The 26,814-nt window shown below is 47.7% G+C and overlaps 1 protein-coding gene across 1 annotated transcript; it reads right to left on the bottom strand.

Moving 5' to 3' along the window:
* Positions 1-279: 279 nt before the first annotated feature.
* Positions 280-15,352, bottom strand: STRA8 (stimulated by retinoic acid 8). The gene is made up of 8 exons (XM_036247624.1): positions 15,161-15,352; positions 13,960-14,035; positions 13,289-13,373; positions 9,034-9,255; positions 7,963-8,248; positions 5,380-5,453; positions 3,977-4,088; positions 280-354 (listed from the first exon to the last, which is right to left on the bottom strand). The coding sequence occupies exons 1-8, from the start codon at positions 15,350-15,352 to the stop codon at positions 280-282; spliced, it is 1,122 nt and encodes a 373-aa protein (XP_036103517.1).
* Positions 15,353-26,814: the final 11,462 nt, after the last annotated feature.

Below are 26,814 nucleotides of genomic sequence, written 5' to 3'. Positions count from 1 at the left end.
AGGCCTATGGCCTGAGCCTCAGCCGCACCCACTACTCCCCAAAATAGCAGTACAGGGGGTGCAGGTGTGTGCCCTGCAGGCCAGCCCCTTACACCAAACAACCCCGAAAGACAAACATCTTAACACTTTATAATAATCAGGAACTACAACAATCAAAATGCTTCTGGGACAGTCCATCCAGAATATCCCAGAAGGTCTGAGGCAGGTTCATCCTTGGCTGCCGGCGTTCAAACTCGGAAACTCCGCCTCATTCACTGCCTTCCCTCCCAGCCCGCGCAGTTACAAATCGTCATCGTCAAAGGTCTCCGTGCACTGCAACATCATCATTTCATCGTCCACGGGAAGGTCTAGTTCCTGCAACACAGGACGGAAGAGAACTGATTATTTAGTTAAGGACTGCTGCCCGGGCAGACGAGGAGGCCCCACCACCTCGGGCAAGCCCCGCTCCCTCGGTCTCTGCCCCCATCTTCTCAGCTACATCTTCACCTGCAGCTTATGGCCAGGAAGTTGGGGCAGTGGGGGGAAGGTCCCATTTCTATTTTATTCTGTGATCACCAAAAAGGCTTTTTTTGGATACAGCAGAACTGGCTTCTTTCCCATCCTGGGGATATCCAGGATCCCAGAAGAGAGACAGGGGAAACTTACAGTTTTATTCAAATGTCCATTAACGGAGGATGGTGAATTACACCATGACGCACCCACCAATGGAACACCATGCAGCTGTTTTATTATTATTATTACTATGTTTTTAATCCTCACCTGAGGATAGTTTTATATGTATCTTTAGACAGAGTGGGAAGGAGAGAGAGAGAGAGAAACATCGACTGGTTGTCACCTGCATGACCCCAACCCAGGCAGGGGTTGAACCACCACTGAGGTACGTGCCCTTGGCTGGAATCGAACCTGGGACTCTTTGATCCACGGGCCAATGCTCTAACCACTGAGCCCCCGGCCAGGGCACCATGCAGCTGTTTCAATAAAAAGAACGTGACCCCTCTTTATCTGTGCGATATATTAATTTAAAAGGGCAAAGATACAAAGCAATGTGGACAGTAGGCAACCGTTTGTGTTTGAAAGAACACATAAATATTGGATGGCTGTTCAAGAAACTGGTAATGGTAGCTGCCTTTGGGGAAATGAATGGGTTATAACCAAGGGGCACTGATAGGAAAGAGACTAAGTTTTCTTTGTATATTTTTTGGTAACTTGAATTTTAAGCCATGTACATGGGTTAGCTATTAGGAGATGATTGGTTTATTTAGCGAGGGTTTCTCATTCCCTTACAATGACCCCAGCCAACCTCTCCAAATTCCCATTCTTTCTCTTCCTAAAAGTATGTTCTGGGGTTTGGAGCACTTCCTGTCTTTCCCCACCATGGCAGGAAACGACCCCTGTAGTTTGCTAGGCTGCTGGTCTGGCGTTGATCCCCTTGGGCACTGGGACGCATCCCCAGTGCACCATCTCATGCATGTGGGACCTGGTCCCAAGGATGAGAGCCGGATGCGGGGATGAGTCTGCAGATGAAGACTTTCCAGCTCAGGGGAACAGTCCTCAATCTCCATGCTCTACTGATGGGGGCGGGGCACAGGGACCCCGCTTGTCCTAGTGGGGATCAGTGGCCAAGATCACCCAGGGCCCCTTGTTCAGAGTGAAGACAATGGCAAAGTTTGAGAAACGAGGGAGTCATAGTGTAGGAGGTGCCAGGAGGCCAAGTGTCCTGCAGGGAACCACACACTCAAGTCTCTGTCACACAAAGTATTTGAAAATTGTTCAAAATGTTCTAGTTCCGTAAGCCCCTGAAAATGGCATTTTAAGCTGAAGATTTGCAAAAGCAACAGGCTGTGAGAGGCTTCTGTAGGAATTGTGTGCTGCAGTGTGTTGAATTGTGTCCCTCCAGCCCCGTCGGAGAGGCTCCGTTGATTGAACGTTCTCCTATGCACCGGAAGGTTGCCAGTTCACTTCCCGGTCAGGGCACACACCTGGGTTGTGGGTTCGGACCCAGGTAGGGGTGCGTAGGGAAGGCAACCGCTCGATGTTTCTCTTTCACACAGTTGTTCTCTCTCTCCTTCTCTCTTCCTCTCTCTCTAAAATCAATAAAAATGTATTTAAAAAAATAATGGCTGGTTTGGCTCAGTGGTGGAGCGTCAGCCCGAGGACCAGTGAGTTATGGGTTTGATTCCGGCTAAGGGCCCGTACCTCGGTTGCAGTTCGATTCCCAGCCCTGGTAAGGGTCGTGTGGGAGGCAGCCAGTCAATGTGTCCCTCTCTGTTTCTCTCCCTCCCACTCTATGTGAAGATAAATAGAAAAATATCCTTGGGTGTGGATTAAAAATAATAATAAAAAACAATGTTTCCCTAAATCCATGTCCATCAGGAACCTTATTTGGAAATAGGGTCTTTGCAGATATAATTAAAGGATCTGGAGATGAACTCATCGTGGATTTGGTGTGGCCCTCAATCCAAATGACTGGTGTCCTTATGAGAAGATGAGAGGGCCAGAGAGACACAGAAGACAGGGCCAGAGACTGAAGCGATGCAGCTACCAGCCAAGGGATGCTGAGGGCTGCGGGGCCGCTGGAAGCTAGGCAGAGGCAAGGTGGGCTCCTCCCAGCTTCCAGAGACAGCAGGGCCCTGCCGACACCTTCCTCTGGCCTCCTGGCCTCCAGACCTGGGAGCTGCACACCCCCAAGCCTGTGATGATTGGTCCCAGGTCCTAGGAAACCAAGGCAGGGCTAATGAAGTGTCCATCAGCCACCTCCCACGAAGCTGAGCGGGCAGTGGATGGGCAGAGAACGAATTTCCCTCGTTACACCAGAAGCTAGGAAAGCCCCAGGCCTCCTGCACCACAGCCTCCAGGGCGACTTGTTCAAAATATGGGGCCCCACCCTGAACCACTGACTGAGACTCCTGGGGTGAGGCACTAGGAGCCTGCACTTCTAAGACGCTCCCAAGGTGATCCAGGTTCGAGCCACTCTGCTCTCTGGATCGCCAATCCCTGCGTGTTCTTTCCTTGTTGCTGGGGGTGCAGAGAGGAGGGAAAGCAAACTCATCCCACTAAGGTGTCCTCATGAAGGCGCGGCGTGGAAAGGGCCACATTATTCCTGAGCCTGTGGAAAAGCTGTCCTAATTATTTATATTTTAATTTTATTTTTTTTAAATAAATTTATCTTTTTTTTCCCTTTATTGATTTTAGAGAGAGAGGAAGTGAGGAGGAGAGAGAGATGGAAACATCGATGAGAGAGAACATCGATTGGCTGCCTCCTGCATGCCCCCCACTGGGGATCGAGCCCACAACCTGGGCATGTGCCCTGACCGGGAATTGAACGGGTGACCTCTTGGTGCCTGGGTCGACGCTCAACCACTGAGCTACACCAGCCAACTGTCCTAATTATTTTTAGACAGACATTTTCATTATTACTGCTCACCTTTTAAAACAAACAACTGTATTTTTGCTAAACGAGTTGAGAAAAGCTACGGCCATGAAGCTTTGTGGCTCAGGCGTAAACCCCTCCCCTGACAAAAGCTTCCAGAATGTGCCTCCTAACCAAGACCATAGCCACTTAATGTCATTATAAGCTGCAGAAATTAATATCCTCCCGAGGCTGACAGCAAATGTTACCCACGGGTCTCAGAAGATGAGGAAAAGGCCTCTTGGAAAGCTGTCAGGGAGTCACAGAGGTCATTCCTCGCCGTGATATTTGGGAACACCTGCGAAGGGTCAGGCCCGGGGACCTGGTTGCTACTTCGGGGTCTGGCCCGAAGAGCATCCCTCGTCCCCCCACCCCCATCTCCTCGGACATCTCCCATCCCACTGGCTGCATTAGGCTGAAGTCGAGCCCCCGTGGAACAGGCCAGAGAGAATGAAAGGACGTCCGCACCGGGGGCCTCGCGGTGTGGTCCGGGTGAGGGCCAGCTCTCCTCAAGGGCCCTTCTGGACCCCAAGGCGGGAGGGCGCCCCCTTGCTCTCCCCGGCCTACCTGCTTCACCTGGGTGTTAACACAGCACAGGTCTTTGAAGAAGTCGATGATCTGCGTGTAGAGCTGGAACTTCTCTTCCGGGTTCTCTGAGTTGCTGCTGGTGAACATGGAACTGACGACGAAGAGGGAGAAAAGGAACTGTTTAGAACCCTGCTCTTTGGCCTCTGCCTGTACCCTAAACATTTGGATTATGGTGTGAGCCAAGCTTTTTTATTTATTTACTTATTTATTTATTTTTTTCTTTATTGACATGAGAGAGAGAGGAAGGGAGAGGGAGAGACAGATAGAAACATCGATTGGCTGCCTCCTGCATGCCCCCCACTGGGGGTCGGCCAGCAACCTGGGCATGTGCCCTGACCGGGAATCGAACCGGTGACCTCTTGGTGCAAGGGTCGATGCTCAACCACTGAGCCACACCAGCTGAGCGAGCCAAGCACTTTAAAACACCTAGCTGAATCCTTGGAGAGCCAGGAGCCCTCCTCAGAAGGTCTGCATCACGTAGGTCCCACGTCACGTCTGGAACACGCTGGAACAGGGAGACGACAGGGGGGCTCCTGTGTCCTAATTTAGTGCCCTCAGCTGTGGCCTCTGGAACAGGAGAGCAAGATGGCCTCTGGCCCTGAGAGCCCACCTCTACAGCAATGCCCATGGCTCTGGTCCCCTGTGGGCTCCGCGCATACTTCAGTTCAGTCCCTTAGCCGCCTCCACCCAGCGGGTCAGTCCTAAACCAGCTTCCTCCGAGAAAAGGCCCCAGGGCAGACTTGGTCAGGCTGTTGCTTGTTTTCAAATCTCCGCAGGCCCTGTTTTGGGTCTTTTCAGCCCAGGGGTCAGCCATCGCCTCCTCCCCTCCTCGCATATCCACTGACACCAGGTGACAAGCAGCTTCTCCTGGTACAGCTCAGAGACTCTCCGAAGCTCCAGGCACGGGTCTGTCTCCATGCTGGCCCAGGTTCTCCATGCCCCAGGCCCCTGCCCCCTCCCAGACCAGGCCGACTGCTGTCGCCTGCCCACGACCCCTCACCCTGGGGAAGCAGTGCCACGTGAGCGACCTGCTGTGTCTCAGCCGGGGCCAGGATGGAGGGATGTCGGCTCTGAAGAACCCTAGACACTACATCGCCAGGACCAGCCCACTTCGAACCACGGGGAAAAGTGGATCCCCAAGAACTTCCACCAAAGTATGCACCCCTCTGAGGGACTGCAGGGGAGAGGCTCCTGAACATCCCAGCAGGGGCACACGCACACACGTACACACCTGCGCACATGTACGTACACACAGGCACGCTCACACATGTATATGCACACACATGCACGCACACACAAACACAGGTATGTATATACGCGTGCACACACAGGCGCACACTTACACACATGTACACATACACCATCTCACACCCCGTCCTTACCTGGGGCTGGATATACTTGGCGCCTCACTCTTGTCCAGGAAACATGCCACATCAAAGGCATCTTCAAAAAGGAGCTGAAAGAAGCATAGGACTTTGTGTCACACATCACTCTGCAGCTGGCCTCTGCCCTGGGCTGCTGCGGGAGAGATCAGTAGGCAGACTGCCTCTCTACCCTCATCCCTGGAGGGCGTGCCTGTTAGAGCCGGGCCCGATCCCAGGGGCTCTGCTTGGTGACCTTCCCGGGGGGTAAATATTAAGCTCTTGCCACCCAGAACGAACGGCCAACCCTAGAGGGAAATGCTGGGGGCTGAGGTCTCCTCTTTCTAAAGAAGACAGAGGTCCCGCGTGAGATGCAACAGCCAGAGCCGAGACTCAGTTTACCCAGAAAAGGGCTCGTCTACACCTCCCCGGGTGGAGAGCCTGTTTGAGCCCAGGATGGAGCAGTTTCACACCAGGGCAGCGGATATAGAGGTCAAGGGGCTCTGGAGTTAAGCTGCAGGACAGCCGACACCCAGCCCTGCCATGCAGGAAGCTGTGTGACCTCGGACAAGTGACTTAATCTCTTGAATGCTCCTCTGTAAATGGCGATCACAACAGTGCCTACGCACAGGGTTGTTGCAAGGATTAAATAAGATGAGAAATGTAAGGCACCAGGCACATAATAATGGCTCAAGCATGTTAGCTATTATTGAATATTATGTGCTTTATAAAAGAAATATATGTTTATCATGAAAACTCTGGAAAATAGAAACAAATAAAGAAAATAAAAATCACTGAGAAACAATCCCATCTGGAGAGGTCCATTGTTGACATATTGATTTATTTCCCTCCATCCTTTCCCTAGGCGTATTACATCATATATCCCTAGTTTTGGAATCTTGCTATTTAGACAGTTGGTTCTGCTCTTCCTTAATTTGTTGAAGAATATTAAGTATCCCACAGGGACATAATATACACTTAGGATGGCCAAATTTAGTAAATAAACCTACTAGATGCTTCATTAAACTTGAATTTTATATAAACTATGGCATGGGACCTTCTCACATTAAAAGTATTGCTGGCATGCTGTGTTTTATCCACACCAGGTCACCATGCAGCCCCCAGGAGAAGACAGGGAGCTCCCCAGCCCCAAGTTGGGTCTGCCCTTCGAATTGTCTGACAATGTACTTTCCCTGAACTGAACCCCTTGGGATTCTAGCCACTGGATAACCCCCTCCTGGTTTTCAGGACATTTTCTGGTGTCCTTTTTTAAACTGTCTCTTTGGTCATCTCAAACAGGATCTGGAAAGGGGTCACTGAGCTCCCAAGTTCATCAGCCCAGAAGCCCATCCTCTGGGTGTTCCTCTCCGGCAGGCCTGGGTGGGGACTCAGGACCTAAATTCCCGCCCTCAACCAGTCTGCCCACTGGAGCTGCAACCCCCACACAGGCCAGCCCAGGAGGGGCACAGCCAGGCTCCCTGGCCCTTCTGGAGCACCCAGCAACACATGACCCCGAGTCCAGGGCCGTGAACACAACCGTTCCACAGAAGAACCTCTCTAGATAGACCAGGAACTACAGAGATTTCACTACCTTGGACATAACTTCTTTTCGTTCCGCTCACCTTATCACCCAGCCCTGGGTTGGCCCAAGCCGACTTCTCTGAGCGGCAGCAATGCTCTTTGGGGTGGGAACTGACTGCCTCTCAGGGGTTGGACCTGGTTGGTCCAAATGCAACCCTATCTTGATTATGCAGGTCATTGGCTCAGTAATCTGTCAATCTGTCCAAGTCTGGCCAATGAGAGAGGAGGAGAGGTTCAGTGGGAATTTCTGGAGACGTTGTTTCTTGACCCTTGAGAAAGAGCCCCAGGACATCTCTCTAACCTGATGTGGAGGAGGGGCAATGACAGCTCCATTGCTACCAGCTGCCAGTCCAGTCACACAGGATGGGAAAGTGGGGAGGAGAGAAAAGGTGAGAAACCAGCCTTAGGATGAAGTGGAGCAGAGAGAAGAGAAGATCCGAGGCCATGGTGACATCACTGAGAACTGACCAGACCCTGCCCTGCCTTGGAACCGCCCTGAGTGTGAGTAGTCCATTTCTTCAGGGTTTAATGAGCCAGTAACGTGCAGATAAGAAATCCTAGCTGATACAACCTTCTCAGGCTTCTCCTCTGTAATCCTCATGGAAAGGCCAGAAACTAACTGAAGAAATGCTGTTCTACCAGGCCGCAGTGGCTCAGTGGTTGAGCGTCGACCCATGCACCAAGAGGTCGCTGGTTCGATTCCCGGTCAGGGCACGTGCCCAGGTTGTGGGCCCGATACCCAGTGGGGGGGCATGCAGGAGGCGGCCAGTTGATGTTCTCTCTCATTGATGTTTCAATCTCTCGCTCCCTCTTCCTTCCTCTCTAAAAAAAAAATAAATAAATAAATAAAAAGAAAGAAATGCTGTTCTATCATTGTGGAGATGATGGCAGGAAAATGAGACCCTGACCACATAAGCCAGAATCCAAACAGCACTTCAAACTTGCTACATGACCCCAAGCAGATTCCTGATGTCTCCTGGCCTGGGCTGACGCCCCTCCACCCCACCCGCAGGGTCCACGCACCTCCTCCGGGGTGGAGACGAGCGAGCAGCTGGCCCCTTGGCTGTCGAACCCACTGTCCTTCATGCTGTCCTCGGCACAGGCTGGCTCCTGGGTGGCCCCTGCGAGGCCCAGGAGACCGCTGTGCTTCTGCGCCAAGACCTGCAGGAGACTGGCCTTCTTCTCCTCGGAGAGGTTCTGCCACAGGTGGGAGATGGCTGCAGAGACGATGGGGAGCGTCACCTCCTGCGAGGAGACCACGCCGTTCCTGGTCAGGAGGTCCATTGTCTGCTTGTAGAAGTTGAGATACCTGGAACAGAAGCAACGCCGTCTCCCACACCTAAGCTTGAGACCAAGGGCTGTCCGTGGCCCTCCCCTCAGGCTCTGTGTGGGGCCACCTCTCTGTGCTGCACCGGGGCTCCGCATTGCTAGTCTCAGCCTGCCCCTGCCCCGTGGAGAGCAGAGCCATCGTGGGGGCCGTGGGTGACAGATTTCTGCTTCGGGGCCCTTCCTCCCGCCCTCCCAGGGCCCCCTGTGAGCTTATAGAAGAGAAGATGAGGGGCGCGGCCGGCTCAGCTCCCACCCCACGGGAAAACTGCTTAGAATCCCAAGCCCACGGCCGTGCAGACGTGATGTGACACCCACTTTCACCTGGAGCCCGAAAGTCAGGCTCGGCCGTGGACGGAGCCTACGCCCTGAAAGCCATCGCGGCTGCCAGGGGTCTCAGTCTGTGGAGGGGCAGTGAGTGGCAGTGGGCATCTGAGCCAGCCATTCGTCTGCTTTCTTACGATAATGCTGCCCAAGACGGACTCTGTGGGGGTGGGGCTCTAGCCCTTGTAATCAAGACCCCCAAAGACACCCCAAATAAACACCAGCCTAAGTAAACACAGTGCATGTGCTGTGCAAACGGAGCTTCAAGACCGTTTCCTCAGCTTTTCTGCCAACCCCGCCCCCCAGCCCCTCCTGCACGGAGCTGCCACGGCTCAGGGCCTGGTCCGAGAGCTGAGGCTGTGGCACTGCCCCCGCCGTAGCCTCGGTCCCGTCCCCACCGGACCTCCAGCTGTGCCCGAAGCCACCTCTCTCAGCCGTGCACACCGTTCAAATTCCATGAGGTCTGGTGACAAAGCGACTGGGGAGCGTGAGAACTCCGCTTTTCCCTCCTCCTCCTCCTCCTCCTCTTCCTCCTCTTCTTGGTCTTCGTCCTCCTCCTCCTCCTCATCTTCCTCCTCCTCGTCTTCCTCCTCAGCATCCTTCCCGACTGCCTCAAAAGGGCACGAGCAGGCAAAGTCTTTTGGATGAATCTTATTTGGGAGCAGGCTGAGGGGGAACAGAAACAAGACAACCACAGGTTAGTGTCCCTTGTGAACACTGACACCAGAATTCTTACCACAATCTTAGCAAATATATGTACGTGTATATACATATGATGTATTATAACACACACACACACACACACGTGTGCATTAATATGTCATGCTCAAGTGGGGTTCATCATATGAATGCGAGTCTGTTTCAGGCTGTGAAAATCAATCAATGTAACTCACCTTATCAACAGACTAAACATCTTATCAATATTTGGTTTTTAAATATTATGATTTTTACAACATCAATAGATGCAGAACAAGCACTTGGCAGAATTCACACCCATTCATGATTAAAACTCTCAGCAAACAGGGACCAGACGAGAACATCGAGAACATCGTCAGCTTGACAGAGGCCACCTGCCAACGAGTTCCAGCTAAGATCGTGCATAACGGCCAACGTCTGACTGTTTCCTCCCGAGTATCAGGGACGAGACAAGGATCTCCATTCTCACCCTCCCCTCAAAATCGCACTGGAGACTCTAGCCAGACCAATAAGGTGAAAAAAAGAAATGAAAGGTATACAGACTCAAAAGGAAGAAACTGTCTTTATTTGCAGACAATGATTGCGTATGTAGAAAATCCCAAAGAACCTGTGACAAACATGTGACCATAACTAAGAAGGGCGTTTAGCACGGTTGCAGAATACAAGGATGATGAACAAAAATAAATAGTGTTTCTATATACTATGTACAATAGGAATTAAAACTTTTTAAAGTACTATTTATAATAGCACCTAAAAACATGAAATACTAGGAGTAAACCAAAAGCTCAGTCTATAACAGAAAAAATGAATAAGTTGGACTTCAGCAAAATGTTGAAGTTTTGCTCTTCAGAAGACATAGTTAGAAGAATGAGACAGGTGAGCTCTCCCTCCCAGAGCGTGGCCACGCCCTTCTCCCCCCCAGGCACGCGTCTCCTAAACTCTAAGTGTCCCCACGAGACCTGCAGCCAGGGGAGCAATGGGCAGTGGCAGCTGGTCCGGGGCTCAGCCCCTGAACCTGTCTCCAAGGCCCCCTTTTCTCTGACTTTCCCGTGAGCCAAAGCAGCCCCGCCAGGCTCTCCTGCTGCTTCTTCTATTCTAAAAAGAAAAGAAAAAAAAGGAAAGAAAGAGTAAAAGTAAAGGATGACACACCATTTGGAAAATCAGAACTTGTACCCAGAGTGTCTTCATTCCGATAGAAATGATCTCCAAGGAATCATGTTGGATGAAAAACAAGTGAGCCAGTAGAAAACATAGGAGGATTTTTTTTTTTTTTTAAATCTCAGAGCAGAAGAAGCCTAAGTATTCCCCCAAACTCAGGTACCATAACAGAGTGATAGATTAGACTTCATTTTTGTGTAGTTAAAACAAAAACATCAAAAGTAAAATAATAAAGAACTAAGGGAAAATTGTTTTCAAGTCATATACTAGAAAGACAGCTAATTTCTCAGTATACATAAAGAGCTTCTACAATTACATAAGAAAAATACCACCAATCCAGCCCTGGCCAGTTTGGCTCAGCAGTTAGAGCATTGGACCTCAAACCAAAGAGTCAAAGTTTCGATTCCAGTCAGGGGCACGTACCTTGGTTTCAGTTCGATTCCTGGCCCAGGCTGGGCTTGTGCGGGAGGCAACAAATCAATGTGTCTCTCTCACATCAATGTTTCTCTCTCTCTCTCTCCCTTCCTCCCTCACACTCTCCCTCTCTCTCTCACACTCTATCTGAAGATAAATGGAAAAATATCCTCAGGTGAGGATTTGATTAAAAAAAAAAAGAAGACCACCAATCCAATGGAAAATGAGCAAAGAATAGATTCCAAAAGTTCTCGGGAGGGGAAATACAAGTGATCTTGAACAAATGCACTTATGCTCAATCATAATTTAATTAATTACAATATGATAACTATAAAATGTAATTAATCCATTCTTATGCTGGTAGCTCAGTTTTTTGTTTTTTTTTAAATTTTTTTTATTTATTTTTTTGTTACAGATATTTTACCTTTTTTACCCCATTGGCACCCCCCCCACCCCTGCCCCATCCCCGGCTTAGTTGTCCATGTCCATTGGTCATGCATACATGCATATAAGTTCTGTGGTTTATCTCTTGGTAACTCAGTTTTAATTAGTGTAGGTTTATAATAATACTGGTGGGAAAAAATCCTCCCCAATTATTTTGATTCTAAAAGAAATGTAGCCAAACTACAACTGAAAAATGAAATTAAAAAAATAAAAGAAATGTAGCCATTCTCATATGGGCCAATGGTACAAATATTGATAAGACTTTAGTATGTGATACAGTTCATACCTTCAACCAGTAAGGAAAGGATGGCTTATGTAATCAGTGGTGTGGGGACCACACGCTAACCATTTGGGACCTGCCAACGCCGACACCTGCCTCCCGGAGAGCATCTCCCAGGCTGATTAGGAGTGGGGGCGCAGTCAGATTTGTAAAATTCGGCTACAAACACCCTGCCAGGTATGTACGAACACACCACACACACACACACACACACACACACACACACACACCACCTGCCTCCTCCCCTCTGAGGCCAAAATGGTGTATGGAATGCAATTGTAAGTGATTGTGTCCTTTTTTATACTTTTCTGTATCTTACATGGTCTACAATGTGGATTTAATTTAATTTAATGCTTTATCATTTCCCCCTGATTATTTCTCATCAGGATAAAATCCGTATTTGTTGTTAAAAATTTTTTTTTTTTGGAAAACACGGAAAAGCACAGAGAAGAAAATACCAGTCATCGGTCACCCCACCCAAATCAGTAGGAGACATCACACCATCTAAGCTTGCTTTATGGTTGTCTCTAAACAGCAAGCAGTTTGCAGTCTCGTTTTCAGAGTGAGTACAATTGTTTAAACCCCTGTGTCTCATCAGAGGCCAAACTGATATTCACTGTGCTGGATGTGCACTGGGGCCACCAGAGATGACACAGCCCGGCACTGCCCCGGAGTCCAGCTGTTCTGCAGAGGGTATGTCAACCAAAGAGCGCAGCAAGGTCTGTAGCCACACAGTCCACATAAAAAGCTCAGATAGCAGAGGAGTTAAATATAAAAAATGAGATCATAAAAGTACAAGAAAGACATTTCTGGAATCCGTCTGTCTCTCAAAGTTTGAGCGTGACATTGTAAACGAGGTTCTGCTTTTAGCATCTGTGACACCTCGGTGTGCTATGGTTTCCTTGCTCTCTGAAGTCCAATCTGCCTTTTCTTAGGTGCCTCTGAAGCTTGGAAGGCAGGATGAGGTTGGGATTTTTCATATTTTCATATGCATCCCTCACTAAGGCCACTGGTTACCCAGCTGGTGTGGCTCAGTTCATTGGGTATCATCCCATGCACCAAGATCCCCAGTAGGGGAGTGCAGGGGGCAGCTGACTGATATTTCTCTCTCACATTGATGTTTCTTTTTTTTTTTTTTATGAATTTTTATTTATTTTTTTGTTACAGATATTTTAACTTTTTACCCCATTGGCACCCCCCACCCCACCTCCGCCCCGTCCCCGACTTAGTTGTCCATGTCCATTGGTCATCACATTGATGTTTCTATCTCTCTCTCCTTTTCCCTTGCTCTCTCTCTAAAAATCAATAAAAACATATTTTTTTAACCAAAGGCCTCCCGGTGAATTATTAAAAGCTATAATTCAAAATAAACATTATTATCTCATTCTCTATAAAATAATGTGCAAAATGTTAAAAACAAACAAACAAACAAGGCTATACTTTGAAATTCAACATTGGTTTTCCTTAAGAGGTGAAACAACCTGTATTTTTATTTTCTTTATAGGGTCTTTCCGTATTTTTGACATTTTCTGTAATAAGCAGGGATTTTTATCATCAGTAAATAAAAATCCAACGCACACTATTAGATTAAAAAAGAAAAGAATTCTCTCCAGCATAAGAGGCTCCTAAGTGGGTGCGCAGCCCCTCCCTGTGACAGCTGGACCGTCACACACCGGCAGGTGGTTCTCCCAGTGCGGGGAGATTTACCTGTGATATCTGCAGAACATTCTGGCGTATTTTTCCTTGACCTCCTCTAAGTTGTTTGCATTCCCATCCTCCAGGTTGAAGGATTCTGTTGGGGAGTTGAAGGTAAGGGTCACCTGGGCCTTTGTGGAGTCTCTCCTGCCTTTCTGGTCTATGGGGAGCCTGGGTGGTCCCTGAGCCCACCCGGGGTTCAGTGTTAGGGAGTCAAGAGCCCAGCTGCACCCCTCCTTCCATGTGTGAGAGGGAAGTGCTTCCTAGACTCGTCCAGCTCACTCAAGACATTGAAAGTGTCCCTTTCAGAGTTCAGCTTCCACCAGCTCATTAAACTCAATTTCCCAGCAGCCATCTCTCCCAAACCGGGGCCAAGGAAGGGAGCCAGGTTCTGACAAACACTGGTCCACTTTTTCTCTGGCCTCTCAAGATGAGATCAGGTACCCTTCAACAGCACCCCAATAGGATCTCACCACGCTCGACAGGCTGGTGACCTCTGAGGTCAGGCTGTGAATCTCCTGGTGTCCCTGGCCCAAGCACAGGGCCTGGCACACAGTAGGCACTCGGTAAAGATTCATTCACTTTGCTTAACCCAGTGTCTCTGTTTTCAATAGAACAACCAACCAGCCTTTCTTTCCCGGGGGGGTGGGGGGGGTGGGGGGGTGGCAGGTAGAACCTGTTACCTTTCACCTTCAGCAGATTATCCAAGACTTGTTCCTGCTCCTGAATATGACTCTTCGCCCTGTTCAAAACCTGCCACTGAAGATAGAGACAGACACGCTGGAAGCCGGCCTCCCGCTGCACAGACTGGTTTTGCAGACACAGGAGCCCCTTCCTGGGTCTGAGGCCACAATCCCTCAGGTGTAAAGTCACAGTCCTCCACATTCTCAATAAAAAGGGTAGGCAGCTGGTTTTGATGAGCAGAAGACATGAAGTTTAATGTGTGTCCTGAAAATGGGTCTCACCAAAATACCGAAGTATTCAGAAACAATTAAGCTGCGTTCGGCAAATGACTAGGGCTGCAAAAAAGGCAAACGACTCCATGTGCTACTTAAAGGAGGAATAAATGGTGACTTACAGGCGGTCTGAATGAATATCAGCCCCAGGCTGGCACAAGGCTCCCAACTCATTTCTGCTCGCTTGTCACAGTGCAACTGGCTGGCTAATACGAAACGTGCTATTCTAACACTATTTTTTATTTGCTAAATGCATACGCTCCACTTGATCTAAAAACTTAAATGCTCTGTGTCTTGAGCTCTGAATTTCCTGTTCTGCAGGACTAGAACCGCAGCATTCCTCCCTCATTCCCTCCTTCCCTCCTTCCTTCCTTTTTTCCTTCCTCCCGCCCTTCCTTCCTGTAATATTACTAAAGTCAAAATGATAACTGCAAGATTGTTAAAAAATGACAACTGTAAATACTGTTTATTATGCTGACCACTGATACCTGTCTGGGTGACCTACATTCATCGGGCACGTGTCTCAGGGGACACGGCTGGGCCTGGGGATGCAGGGCAGACAAGACAGCCCCTGCTTTCAGGGTGCCGCTGTTCTACTAGGGAGACAAACATGAAACAACCACTTGTTAACACAAACTAGAATTCAGGAAGTGCTGAAAAGGGGCAGAGCAACGGGCCGTGGAACGGCACCGGAGGGGGACTGGTTCTACCTGCAGGGACTGAGAGCCTCGTGGGGCGGGGCGCGGAGCTCAGTGAGGCAGCAGCAGACGGAGCACAGGGAGGTGTCCACACTGATCGCTGGCCCACCAGGCAGGCCCCAGCCCTCAGGGCAGGGAGGGGGGAAGTGGCATCCCCAGGCCAGTCCCCACCTTGCTCTATGCTCCCTCCATGTATAGAAATTTTCCTCCCCACACTCAGGTCCTCATACCTTTGAGGCTGTGAAGTCAGACTGCTGGTAAACGATTTTCCTGAGGCTACTGAAGAGCCTTGTCAGGGTGGCTCGGTGGCGGGCCTGGGACAGGCGTCTTCGGGCCACCCGAGGCTCAAGCTCCTGTACCTGTGCCAGGCGCTGGGGCACCGCTCTGCCACTGGGGTCACTGCCTTCTCCAGAGGTCGCCATTAAATGCTACAATGTAATATTATGCTCTGGGGAGCCTAGATAATAAAGATACAATATTAAAGAAAAGGAAGGCAGATTGAAGCAGGAAGAAAGTAAAGGATCCCAAACCAATGAACAGAATCAATAGTAGATACATAATAAATAATAGATGACACGAAATTTGTTATTTAAGTTCAACTCTTCAAAACGCAAGCCCTCTCATATTACACTTACAGGCGAAGGGTGCTGCTGCTGCCTCACACCAGGAAGTTTCTAGAAAGTTGCAGGTACTCACCAGATACTTGTTAATTGACTGCTGTGGCCAAGGAGAGCAAACTGTACTCTGAGATCTTATTCATTTCACTCTGCTAAAAGCTGAACAGGTATGTGGCCCACCCTTTGAGGTGTTTCCTACCACCAGAATGCACCCCATTGTGATCTGAGTAGTGGTTACACAGGTGTATAGATATGAAAAAAAAATCCATCAAGGTATATTCTTTAGATTTTCTTTAAAGAGAAGAGAACACCCTCTTCTACCTGTGAAAGCAAAAAGTCACATAATGACAGAGAAATGGATTTGGCTTGTCAATTTCTAGCAGGTTCTGAAGATGATCATTATGTCATCCTTTGTTACATCTGAGTTTTTTATTTGTTTGTTTTTTGTTCTGTTGTTACTCCTTGCCAGAGGATAATTTTTCCTTTTTTTTAGAGAGAGAGAGAGAGTAGAAGGGAGAGTGGGAGAGAGAGAGAAAAAAACCATCAATGTGAGAGACACAGACACATTGATTGGTTGCCTCCCACACGTGCCCCTTTGAACTTACAACCCAGGCAGGAGCCATTGACTGGGAATTGAACCTGCAACCCTTTGGTGCGAGGGCCGATGCTCTAACCTCTGAGCCACACTGGCCAGAACTACATCTGAGTTTATGAACCAGGAGCACTTCCCTAGGAGAGGCAATTCTAGGACTGATACCTAATGGTTTTAAGAAGAGACAGCAACCGCCCAGCCAGTGTGGCTCATTGGTTGAGCGTCGACCCATGCACCAAGAGGTCGCTGGTTCGATTCCCGGTCAGGGCACATGCCCAGGTTGTGGGCCTGATCCCCAGTGGGGGCATGCAGGAGGCCGCCAATCGAATCGATGTTCTCTTTCTCCCTTCTTCTCTCTCTCTAACATCAAGAAAGAAAGAAAAAAGAAGAAGGAAAAAGAGAGAGAGAGAGAGAGAGAAAGGAAGGAAGGAAGGAAAGAAGGAAGAAAGGAAGGAAGGAAGAGAGAGAGAGAGAGAGAAGAGAGAGAGACAGGAATCAGAGTCTCTTACCTGGGGCATGAACCCCTTCATCAGGTGCTCACCCCACCACTGCTCTGCCAGTTCTATGTCTTCATTACCTCTGGACCCCAGTAGGTGCTCAGTGCTGGGGTTTTGAGGGACTCAGAATGGGAGGTCTTCGCTGGGTCCATTCTCCCCCGAGCTCAGTCCTGCTGCGCAGGCACAATGCTTGTCCTCAGCCAGTTTTCATGTATGCCAGTCACTTGGGGAGACCGTTTAAACATACATGCCCGGGCCCCATTTCAAAAACACCAGACCGAAGCTACTGGGGTGGGCCCACGCATCTCGTGGGCAACATCTGCCCAGGTCATCTGAGACTTTCATGGTTTGAGCACATGCATGGCAACGCCTGTCTCAAAGCTCCACAGCTGCAGCAGCTGGGACAGAATCTCCTCTGCAGAAGGAGTACAGGGAAGGAGGAGGAAAGCTTTGCCGCTAAATTCTAGGGGGGGAATCAGCCAGAGGTTGGGAACCCAATCGGGCAGCGTGGGATTTGAAAACACCTTTTAGGTCCTGGCCAGTTTGGCTCAGCTGTTAGAGTGTTGGCCCGAGGACCAAAGAGTTGTGGGTTCGATTCCAGTCAAGGACAAGTACTTTGGTTGCGGTTCAGTCTCTGGCCCTGATCAGGGTCATGTGGGAGGCAACCAACTGGTATGTCTCTCTCACATCAATGTTTCTCTCTCTCCCTCCCTCCCACACTATCTGAAGATAAGTGGAAAAATATCCTCTAGTAAGGATTTTAAAAGAAAGAAAGAAAATGCCTTTTCGGTCAGAAGGCAAATCTCCCATCAACAATGTGATCTACTTCCCTCAGTTTGCTTCCCAGAACCATGGCAGGAAGGTGGCAAGTGGATGTCATTGTAGTTGCTGCTCTGATCCCTGTAAGCTCCTGTAACATTCATTACCAGAGTCACACCATCAGCATGGCGAGGACGATGGAGAATCAATCTGCAAAGGCCCATCCAGCCCGAGGGCAGGGTTACAATGGGGGCCACACCTCATAGTCTCCAATGTCCAGATGCTAGCAAATCTTTCATAGGAAGGAAAGTGAACCGGTAAAGGTTTTGAACTGCCTAGGGCAAAATGAGAACCTTCTGAATCTAAGGACATAGCTTCTCATTACTTATTTAAATTTAAGAAAAACGAATGTGCCTGGACACCAGGGAATTCAAGTCAATGAATGGAGGTAAAAATGCCAGGTCCCTCCCAGGATCTCGAATTCTCTAAGTCTGGAAATTCTATTACAAAGACCTTCGGGCTGTGGAACATCTGGAACTCGCCCAGTGCCAATGCTGATAATTTGGGTTTCCTCCCAGGCTTCGACCCAAACACACTCCTGAATTATCTAGATGGCTCTGTGGTCAGTTTCAGTCACCGGATAAGGGTGCAGCCCTCTGTCTCTCCCATAGGGGGCAGACCGTTCCATTACTTGCTACTCCGGGGGGGGGGGGGCGCAGCTTTCACTGACGCCGCTAGGGGAGAAGGTGGCGCTAGAGCATCCTGCCCAGCAACTGGGAGCTGTGACCTCCACCTCACCCCGCCTGACCGAAGTTCCCAGGTCAAGAGGTGGGTGGGGGCGGGGCACACCGCACCGAAGATGGGAGAAGATTCTTCCACTCTGCTTTGAGGGGAGAATCAAGTCGAGAAGGTGTTGAGCATGACAAGACCTTGTGCAATATTTTGTTCCTAAATGTTGCCTCTTGCTCTACACTAGGAATGATTTGCTATGAATTCCCCCAAAAACATTCTTTTCAAGTAATCTTTATTGACTTGCACTGTGGACCTGACTGGAACTTAAGCTGATGTTTTTTAGACAGAGCTCTTTGTTGCAGTAACAGTTGGATCTGTCCCTTCAGTGCCTGTGATCTGTGTGAAGGGATGGATCTCCCAGGACAAATGCCACAGGAGTCAGTCTAGAATGGGGAGGCAAGAGCAGGACCCCCTTCTGCCTTATCCCAAGGCTGGCTCTTTTGCTAGGACCATGGGAACTAACTCTAAAAATGAGATCCATAAGTCATCAGGAGAAAACACAAACAAACCTTTCCCCAAAAAAGTCCTATACAATTGCAAAGTGTGTTAAGGACACTGCTCCCAATAGTATAAGGAATTAGCGCAGTTAGAGAGCACAGTCTGAGACATCATCCCCAGGGCCTGGAAATCAGCATTGTAATAGCTTCGAAAATTCATAATCTGCCTTTTCCACTTCCCCTCACTACCCACAAAATAAACATCTGCTCTCCGGCCCACCAACCTCCATTCTGTGGCCTACTGCCTTTCCTCCCACCTAGAGGGCCCCACCCCAGTTTCTAGTTGACTTGTCCTTCAATTCCTAGTTGAAGTCTTAATTCCTCTGAGAAGTTTCCCAGTCTACACTGGTTTCTAACTTGACCTTGTTTTGAGTAAGGTCCTTAGTCAGGATCCATGTATCCAGCACGAAAGGTGTCCCTCCCAGAGTGCGTACCATGTGTGGGCATACATGATTAATGCCAACACTCCCCTTCCCAGCTGCTTCTCCCACACTAAAACCACAAAGAGTCCTGTTGCCTGGACAGCTAAGACCATATCTCCCAGGCCTGGGGATGAGCAGAGGCACTGGGTTGAAAGAACTAAAGGAAACCGAAGATCAAGAGAAAACCTTGGGGACAGGAAATAACAGCTAGTTTCACCTTAACCCCAAAGACTTCTCCGGGTATTAAACATTTATAGTCTCATGAATTCCGTTTTTGGCACAATTCACAATGAGAGGCACACACATTTGAGAAGCTGAAAAAGCTTTTGAAAGTGATGCTGGCCAGTTACCACATAAGAGGGGTGGGGCGGGATTAGCCTGGGGAAAGAACCTGGATTTCCAAACTCTGACTCAGAAAACTGAGCAGGTTTGGACATCTAACAGGTGAGAACCGAGGGAACTCAGTACAGATGTAGTATATACGTACTACATGCCATATTTTATTACTTCTCATCTATACACCAGCATACTTTCATTACCAAATACTTTCCTAATAAAACACCACTTAATATCCACTTAGAGCTGACATTTTTTTTTAACTCCCTTGACTAAATTAAAAAAAAAAAAAAAAGGTCCAGAGAAACTTTCAATCATTTTTAAACACTTGAGTGTGATCCATTCAAGCCCTAGGCACACCTATCAGATCATGTAAAATGAAAATCCAATCTCAGAAATATATGTAGGTCATCACAGTGACATGTACAAACGTTTGTATTAAAGTCTGGCCCCAGACCTAAATGTTCACCTGTTTAGATAGATGCCCCGGCTTGAATCAATTCGCATGTCAACAGACACCCGCAAGGCAAAGTGCACCCTTCTGGAGGTGAGTGGGTGCAATAACCTTAGTGTTTAGTCCATACTCACACTCGGAGGGATGGGCACCTGTGCACACGACGTCCCCACTCCCTGACATGCGGGAGGCTGCGTGAAGCCCCGAGAGCAGTGACAGCAATGACAGTGATCACGGGCCTTGCTCCAGCCAGAATGGGGACCATGGCTTCTGCCCTGGCCAAAAAGCAGACCTAGCACCTAGGCACAGGGGCATGGCCCAATCACGGCGTGTCCCCGGCACCCACAGCCAATGGGGATGCGCTGTGGCGGGCCAATGAGAGTGCGGGCAGTGGAAGAAACAATGTAACTTGGGGTCCGAAAGCACACGAAGGCGAGGTGAGAGGAGGGACGCGCGGGCCTGGGCTGACCTTCTCACCTTGCCAGGTGGTGGCTTCTTTTCAAGTGGAGACCGACCGAATGGGACAGGGAAGCGATACCTGTGTCATCTCAGTGTCCCCACATGGTCTGTATCTGCCTGCAGAGGACTAAATGGTGGTTCCACTCACCTGCATTGAGCCCAGTTTCAGCATCCCTCCAACGGGACCAGGCCACCTACCTTACAGAGTTATCCCGAGGCTTAGAGAAGACACCTTAAATTAAAGGGTCCAGGGCACAGGCTTCGGGTCTCAGGGAAAAAGATGGAAACATGTCGGTGTCACGGAAATTGAGAGACGCATCAAAGCGGGGACAGGGGAATGATGTTTTAAATATGGGAAGAAAAAGGAATGGAGAGTAAGAGGTGTGGAACGAAAGAGACCTTAAAAACTGTCACCCTATGAAATAGTAGGAAGCAGATATTCTTCCAGTTTAGGAAAAAATTTTCATTTCCCCCAAATCTAAAATATACTTTTGTGTGTAGGTGTCTTTTTGCTTGAAGGCCTGTACCCCTAAAAACATCACAACGGTGACAATCCCACTACATCAGTTTTAGCGTAGGAGCAGCTGCTCTCTGACCTGAGGCAAGCTACTTCACCTGGGGCAGGGGTTAGGCAGAGGTCACATGGTCTAGCCCAAGCAGCTTGTGCTTGGGGGTGAATATATTTGGATTCTAATCCAGGATCCATCTCACAGTGACTTTGAGGACCACAAATGAGGCCAACCTACAGCATGCAAATAGAGTACCTGGCATGCAGTTGGCACTCCTGACATCCAACTTCGGATTTTGGTGGAACATTCGATTGTATTGTGTATAAAGAAACTATGTAGAAAGCATGCAGTAAGAGTCAGTTCTCTCCTTTTCAAGACAAATATAAAATGATTTCACTCCAAAATTCGGCCTAGATAAGGCCCTCAGGTAGCTTTTGACCCAGGGTCTCTGAGGACCCCCAGGAACTGTTCTTTCCCCTCTCCCCATTCCCTGGTTTCTCTCCGCTGGTCCTGGTCCTCACCTCCCACCACTAGCTACATCACAGCATTGCTGGGACCCCATGGGAACAGGGGGTGTTCAGGAATCTATGCAGCTCTGTCTTGAGGAGCCTTCCCTTTGCACTGAGAGCACACACAGACGTTCAGAAACAGACCTGCCCAGCCTTTCATCTAGTCACCCCCACCCTGCCTCTCAACCACCACCGCCCCATACACCTGTCTCCCTGGACGTGTCTCACTGGGCAGCAGATCTGCATCTGAAAGAAATGCAGTCTTGAGATGGGATGTTACTAAGAGTCTTCCTTACCTACAGCAGCCTGGTTTCTTGAGTGAAAATGCAGATCTTACCAGTCAGGTTTGGCTCAGCCATTAGAGTGGGTTCAATCCCTGGTCAAGGCACATACCTGGGTTGCAGGTTCAATACCTGGCCCTGTTCAGGGTTGTGCGGGAGGCAGCCAGTCGATGTGTCTCTCTCACATGGATATTTTTCTGTCTCTCTCTCTCTCCTCTGTCCCTTCCTCTCTATCTAAAAAATCAATGGAAAAATATCCTCAGGTGAGGGTTAACAACAACAAAACAAAAAAAAAAAAAAAAGGAAAAGAAAATGCAGATCTTTTGTCTGCAACTGGGAGGCAGTAGGCTCTACTCATGAACTTTCTGGTGACCTTGAGACCTCCTGATGGCCTCTCACCAGCTTTGGATATAATCAGAGTTGTCCCCGGCAACATCTATACACATACCATCACCTTCTGACCCTGACCTCTCCCTCTCAGAGCATAGATCCTGCCCTGAAATAACCCCCTCATAATAATAACATGGATCCTGTCCTGCAATACCGCCTCAAAGCAACATGGATTCTACTCTGAAATACCTCATCACAATAACATAAACGCTCCTCTGAAACCCCCCCCCCCCCCCGCACACACACCATAGCAAGGTGACCATGGGTCAGGGGACTTCAGTTCTTATAAATCAAATCATTGGTCAACCCCTTGATTAATTTTCTTTATAACATTCATTTTAATTTCTCAAATAATACACATTCCCCTTCTAAAAGTGAAAACATTTTGACCTCACCATGATCTTTTCACCTTTATAGAATTAACATCTGTTATATATTCAACTATATATTAACAACTGTTATATGTATTCCAACCGTTGTTAATGTATAGTGTTGTTTGGTGAGTTTTGGGGAAGAAAGAAATTTACATAAGAGTATCACTCTGCATCTTGCTGTTTTCACTCAGTAGTATGAGTTGGAGATGCATTTCATTTGTACATAGAAATCGACCTCATTTGTTTCTACCGCTGCACAGTATTCCCTATATTAGACAACTATGAAGAACAGTGAGATTCATATGGAAGTGAAGACACCTTTTGCAAGGTGTATTAGTCAGAGGAGGGGTGGGGAAGCTAGGCCAGCGATTGCAGAAGTGGAAGCAGGATTCCACAGGACAAGGAGTTGTTTTTTAGGAAGTGTGCCAACAGCGATGGGATTCCCCGGTGCTCTCCTCCACTTGTGTTTGCGAAGGCAGTATTACTTATTAACCCAGGAGACTTGAATTGTTCGAGCAGTGACAGTGAATGATTTTATAGACTCATAAACCGATGGCTTCCTGCTGCTGGCAGTCTAATTCTATTCTTGGTGGTTTTTTGCCCTGTGCAAGCGGGAACTTTGCTGACTCCAACCTGAGCTACTCCTCACGGCTCATGGTCACAGTGGTCTGAGAGAAGGTGGTTTACTTTCAGTGTTTGGACCCATGACCTCTAAACAGACAGACCAGGATTCCCAGCAGGTGCCTTACATCAGCATGAGGCCTGTGGACAGTGAGAGCTGGAGGGAACTCAGGTTTCTTCTGACCCAAGGACTCTGAGTTGCAGATGAAGAAGCTGTGAACCGGAAAGATGATACAGCTTGATAATCAAAGTTCAGGTGTGAGGTCTTGTATTTGGTTCCAAAAACTGAGTTGTATAAGCTCAGGATTAAAAATTCCTAATTTAGCAGTATGTAGTCCTATTTAAAAGTTGTGGGGTTAGTTGATAAAATTTTTGTGTGAGTTGGCATAAGATATGGTTGATATGACAAATGAACATGCTACATTTAAAGATATTCATTATATGTATAAAAAATGAGTATGTGTTCATAATACAAACTTGGAAAAATATTAAAAAGTATAAAGACAAAGTCAGAAATCACCCATAAAATCCAACACAACTACCTAAAGGCAATAATTGTAAATATTTTGTGTGTATGTACATATCAAAATATTGTATAAAGCGATCTTATTGCATCTACAGTTCTGTATCACACTTTCGTTTTTTGTAATCATCACCTGAGGATATTTCTCCACTGACTTTTTCCAGATAGAGTGGGGGGGATGGGGAGAGAGAGAGAGAGAGAGAGAGAGAGAGAGACATGAATGTGAGAGAGACACATCGCTTGGTTGCCTCTCACACAACCCTGACCCAGGCCGGGATCAAACCCACAACTGACTGGCAGTCGAACCTGAGACTTCTCTTTGATTCCTGGGCCTATGCTCTAACTGCTGAGACAAACTGGAGACTTCTCTTTGGTTCCTGGGCCTATGCTCTAACTGCTGAGACAAACTGGTCAGGGCTAAAATTAAATGTTTTATTTTGAGATAATTGTAGAGTCACATGCAGTCGTAAGAAATAATATAAAGAGTCCAGCTGGTATGGCTTAGTGGTTGAGCGTGACCCATGCACCAGGAGGTCACCGGTTTGATTCCCGGTCAGGACACATGCCCAGGTTGTGGGCCAAATCCCCAGTGTGGGGCATGCAGGACTCAGCCAATCGATGTTCTCTCTCATTGGTGTTTCTATCTCTCTCACCCTCTCACTTCCTCTTTTTCTAAAATCAATAATAAAGAAAAAGAAAAAATTAAAGAAAAAAAAAGAAATAATACAAAGAGATCCCATCTACTCTTTCCAAATTTCCCCCAATGGCAACATCTTGCAAAATGATAGCACAAAATCACAATCAGGATATTGGAATTTTTTAAAATGTTTTTTATTGACTTTTTAGAGAGAGGAAGGGAGAGGGAGAGAGAGATAGAAACATCGATGAGAGAGAGAAGCATTAACATCAATCAGATGCCTTCTGCACACACCCCTACTAGGGATCTAGCCTGCAACTTGGGCATGTGCCCTGACTGGGAATAGACCTCTTGGTGCATAGGTCGATGCTCAACGGCTGAGCCACACCAGCTGGGTAGGATATTGACATTTATAATCCACCAATATTATTTAGATTTCCCTGTTTGACCTGTACACATTTATGTGTGTGTTTATGTTTAGTGCTCTACAATTTTATCATATGGCAGTCAAGATGCTGAACAGTTCCATTACTACAAGGAGGCCTCCTTTTGCCCTTTTATAATCAAACTCCCTTCCTCTTGGATGCCCCCACCCATCCTTAACCCCTGGCAACCACTAATCTGGTCTCCAATTTTTCTAAATTTTGTCTTTTCAAAATTTTATATAAATTGAATCATACTTTTTGGTATGTATGTAACCTTTGGGATTGTTTTTTCCCCCCACTTAGCATTATTTCCTTGAGATTTATGTGTATATCTCACTAATCATTTCTCTTTATTGCTGAATAGTATTTCATGGCATGGATGGACACAGTTTGTTTAGCCAGAGGAGGTGAGGTAAGATGGCCGTGCTCTGGGTCACAGTATTGCCTGTTGGCCCTGTTTATTTCAGTTTCTACCAAAATGACTTGAAGGACATTTGAGTGGTTTCCAGTTTTTGACTATTAGAAATTAAGCTGCTTTGAACATTTGGGTACAACTTTTTATGTGAAGATAATTTTTCATTTCTCTGGGATAAATGCCCAAGAGTACAATTACTGAGTCATATAGTAATCACGTGTTTAATTTATAAGAAACTGCCAGAATTTTTTTTATCTGGAGTGTCAGTCTTACATTTTTTAACACATAGTGTGACTACTTCTCTAAGTAATTAAATAGTCTTTGAAAAAACATGATTTTAAACCACTGCATAATATAGCATGGGATGGATATAACATAATTTATTCAAGCTTTTCACTAATGTTGAATATTTTGGTTGTTTCAGATTTCTTTTTCCCTGTAGACACTGTAGGTGCCCGTGGGGAAATCTAAATCACAAGATTCCTGTAGGGGGAGGTGGTTTCCCAAGTTTACTCTTGATGATCTGAGATTCCAATCAAAGTAGAATTTGGTTTGGTCCTCCCAGTAGTCAGAGGCGACTCTCCTGTCCTGCCCTGGGGGACAAGAAAGGTTGTCTGGGAGCTACTTAAACCAGTGGAGAGAAGTAAAGCATGCATAGAGGGTGGATCAAGTCTCTACCTTGTCTTGCTTTGGCTTGCTTGGTGTTTACCTTTTCGGGTTTATCTAACATAGATCAGAGTTCCTTTGGAGCTAAATTTCCATATAGTTGGATTGGAGGGTCTGGGCAGAGAGGCAGTAATGATTCTGAGTTGTGCTTTGACAAATACTGAAAGCTATACCATTAAAGGGAAGGAGAAGGAAACAACTATTGAGTTTTACTGATGGACCCTTCACTGTGCTAAGTGTTTTACATGATCTTACTAAATTTTCATTCCTACTCTGAAAGGTAGACATTGTCACTATTTTATAGATGAGGAAAGTAGCTCAAAGATATTGACTATTTCCGTGGTTACAAATATATATATACACACTTTGTAAAATTTTTAAACAAACAAACAAAAAAGGGAAGTGCTAGTTCCTTATAGTTTCACCTCTTAGAGAAAAAAACTCTATAACCGGTTAGTGTATTATTTTCCTTATTTTGAAAAATGTACACACACACATACTTATTATGTTTTATTTTGTTTTTTTTTTACAAGAAACTGGGACCGTATCATATATACTGTCCTAAAAGTTGTCTTTTAAAAATCCTAACAGGGTATCTTGGTTGTCTTGCCTTGTAGTTGATCAGTCTTATCGATCAAAGCAGGGCTTTTGGAGGAGTTAAAACTCTCTAATGACAAACTTGGCCGTATGACTTCATACAAGTCACTTTCCCTCTTGGGACTCCAGATTCCCCCATCTGCACAATGGGGGTAGGGCACAGAGGATTCAGCGATGTAATGCCCATGAAAAAAGTTCCTCAGGCCACTGCCACCTCGTGACTATCTGGGATGTCAAATAAGGTCCAGCCCTATTTCACTTGGATGGCATCCGCCACTTTCAATAACTCAGATGACAAGGCCTCCGCCAGCGCTGCTAGAAAACCGAGAAAAGCATTACGTCTTCCAGTTGTTCCTCCGGGAGGGTGATGGCCGGGCAGGTGGGCGGGGGCGGGGCGGGGCCACAGGCGTGCGGCGCGCAGTGCGTGCGGTCTGGTAGGCCGGCCGCCTCGCGACTGGCGCCCGCGTCTGGCCCCGCCCCGTGCGGTCGAGGCCCCGCCCCTTCTGCCCCGG

The sequence above is a fragment of the Molossus molossus genome, unplaced genomic scaffold (assembly GCF_014108415.1).
Source record: "Molossus molossus isolate mMolMol1 unplaced genomic scaffold, mMolMol1.p scaffold_m16_p_7, whole genome shotgun sequence".
Taxonomy (NCBI): Eukaryota; Metazoa; Chordata; class Mammalia; order Chiroptera; family Molossidae; genus Molossus; species Molossus molossus.
This window is presented reverse-complemented; position numbering and strand designations above follow the sequence as displayed.

Excerpts from the sequence above, each read along its gene's own strand:
- STRA8 (XM_036247624.1), bottom strand. The coding sequence starts at position 15,352 with ATGGCGACCTCTGGAGAAGGCAGTGACCCCAGTGGCAGAGCGGTGCCC. Across the intron at positions 13,374-13,959 it reads TAATCTGCTGAAGGTGAAAG|AATCCTTCAACCTGGAGGAT; the intron begins GTAACAGGTTCT and ends ACTCCCCAACAG. Across the intron at positions 4,089-5,379 it reads CCAAGTATATCCAGCCCCAG|TTCCATGTTCACCAGCAGCA; the intron begins GTAAGGACGGGG and ends CTTCGTCGTCAG.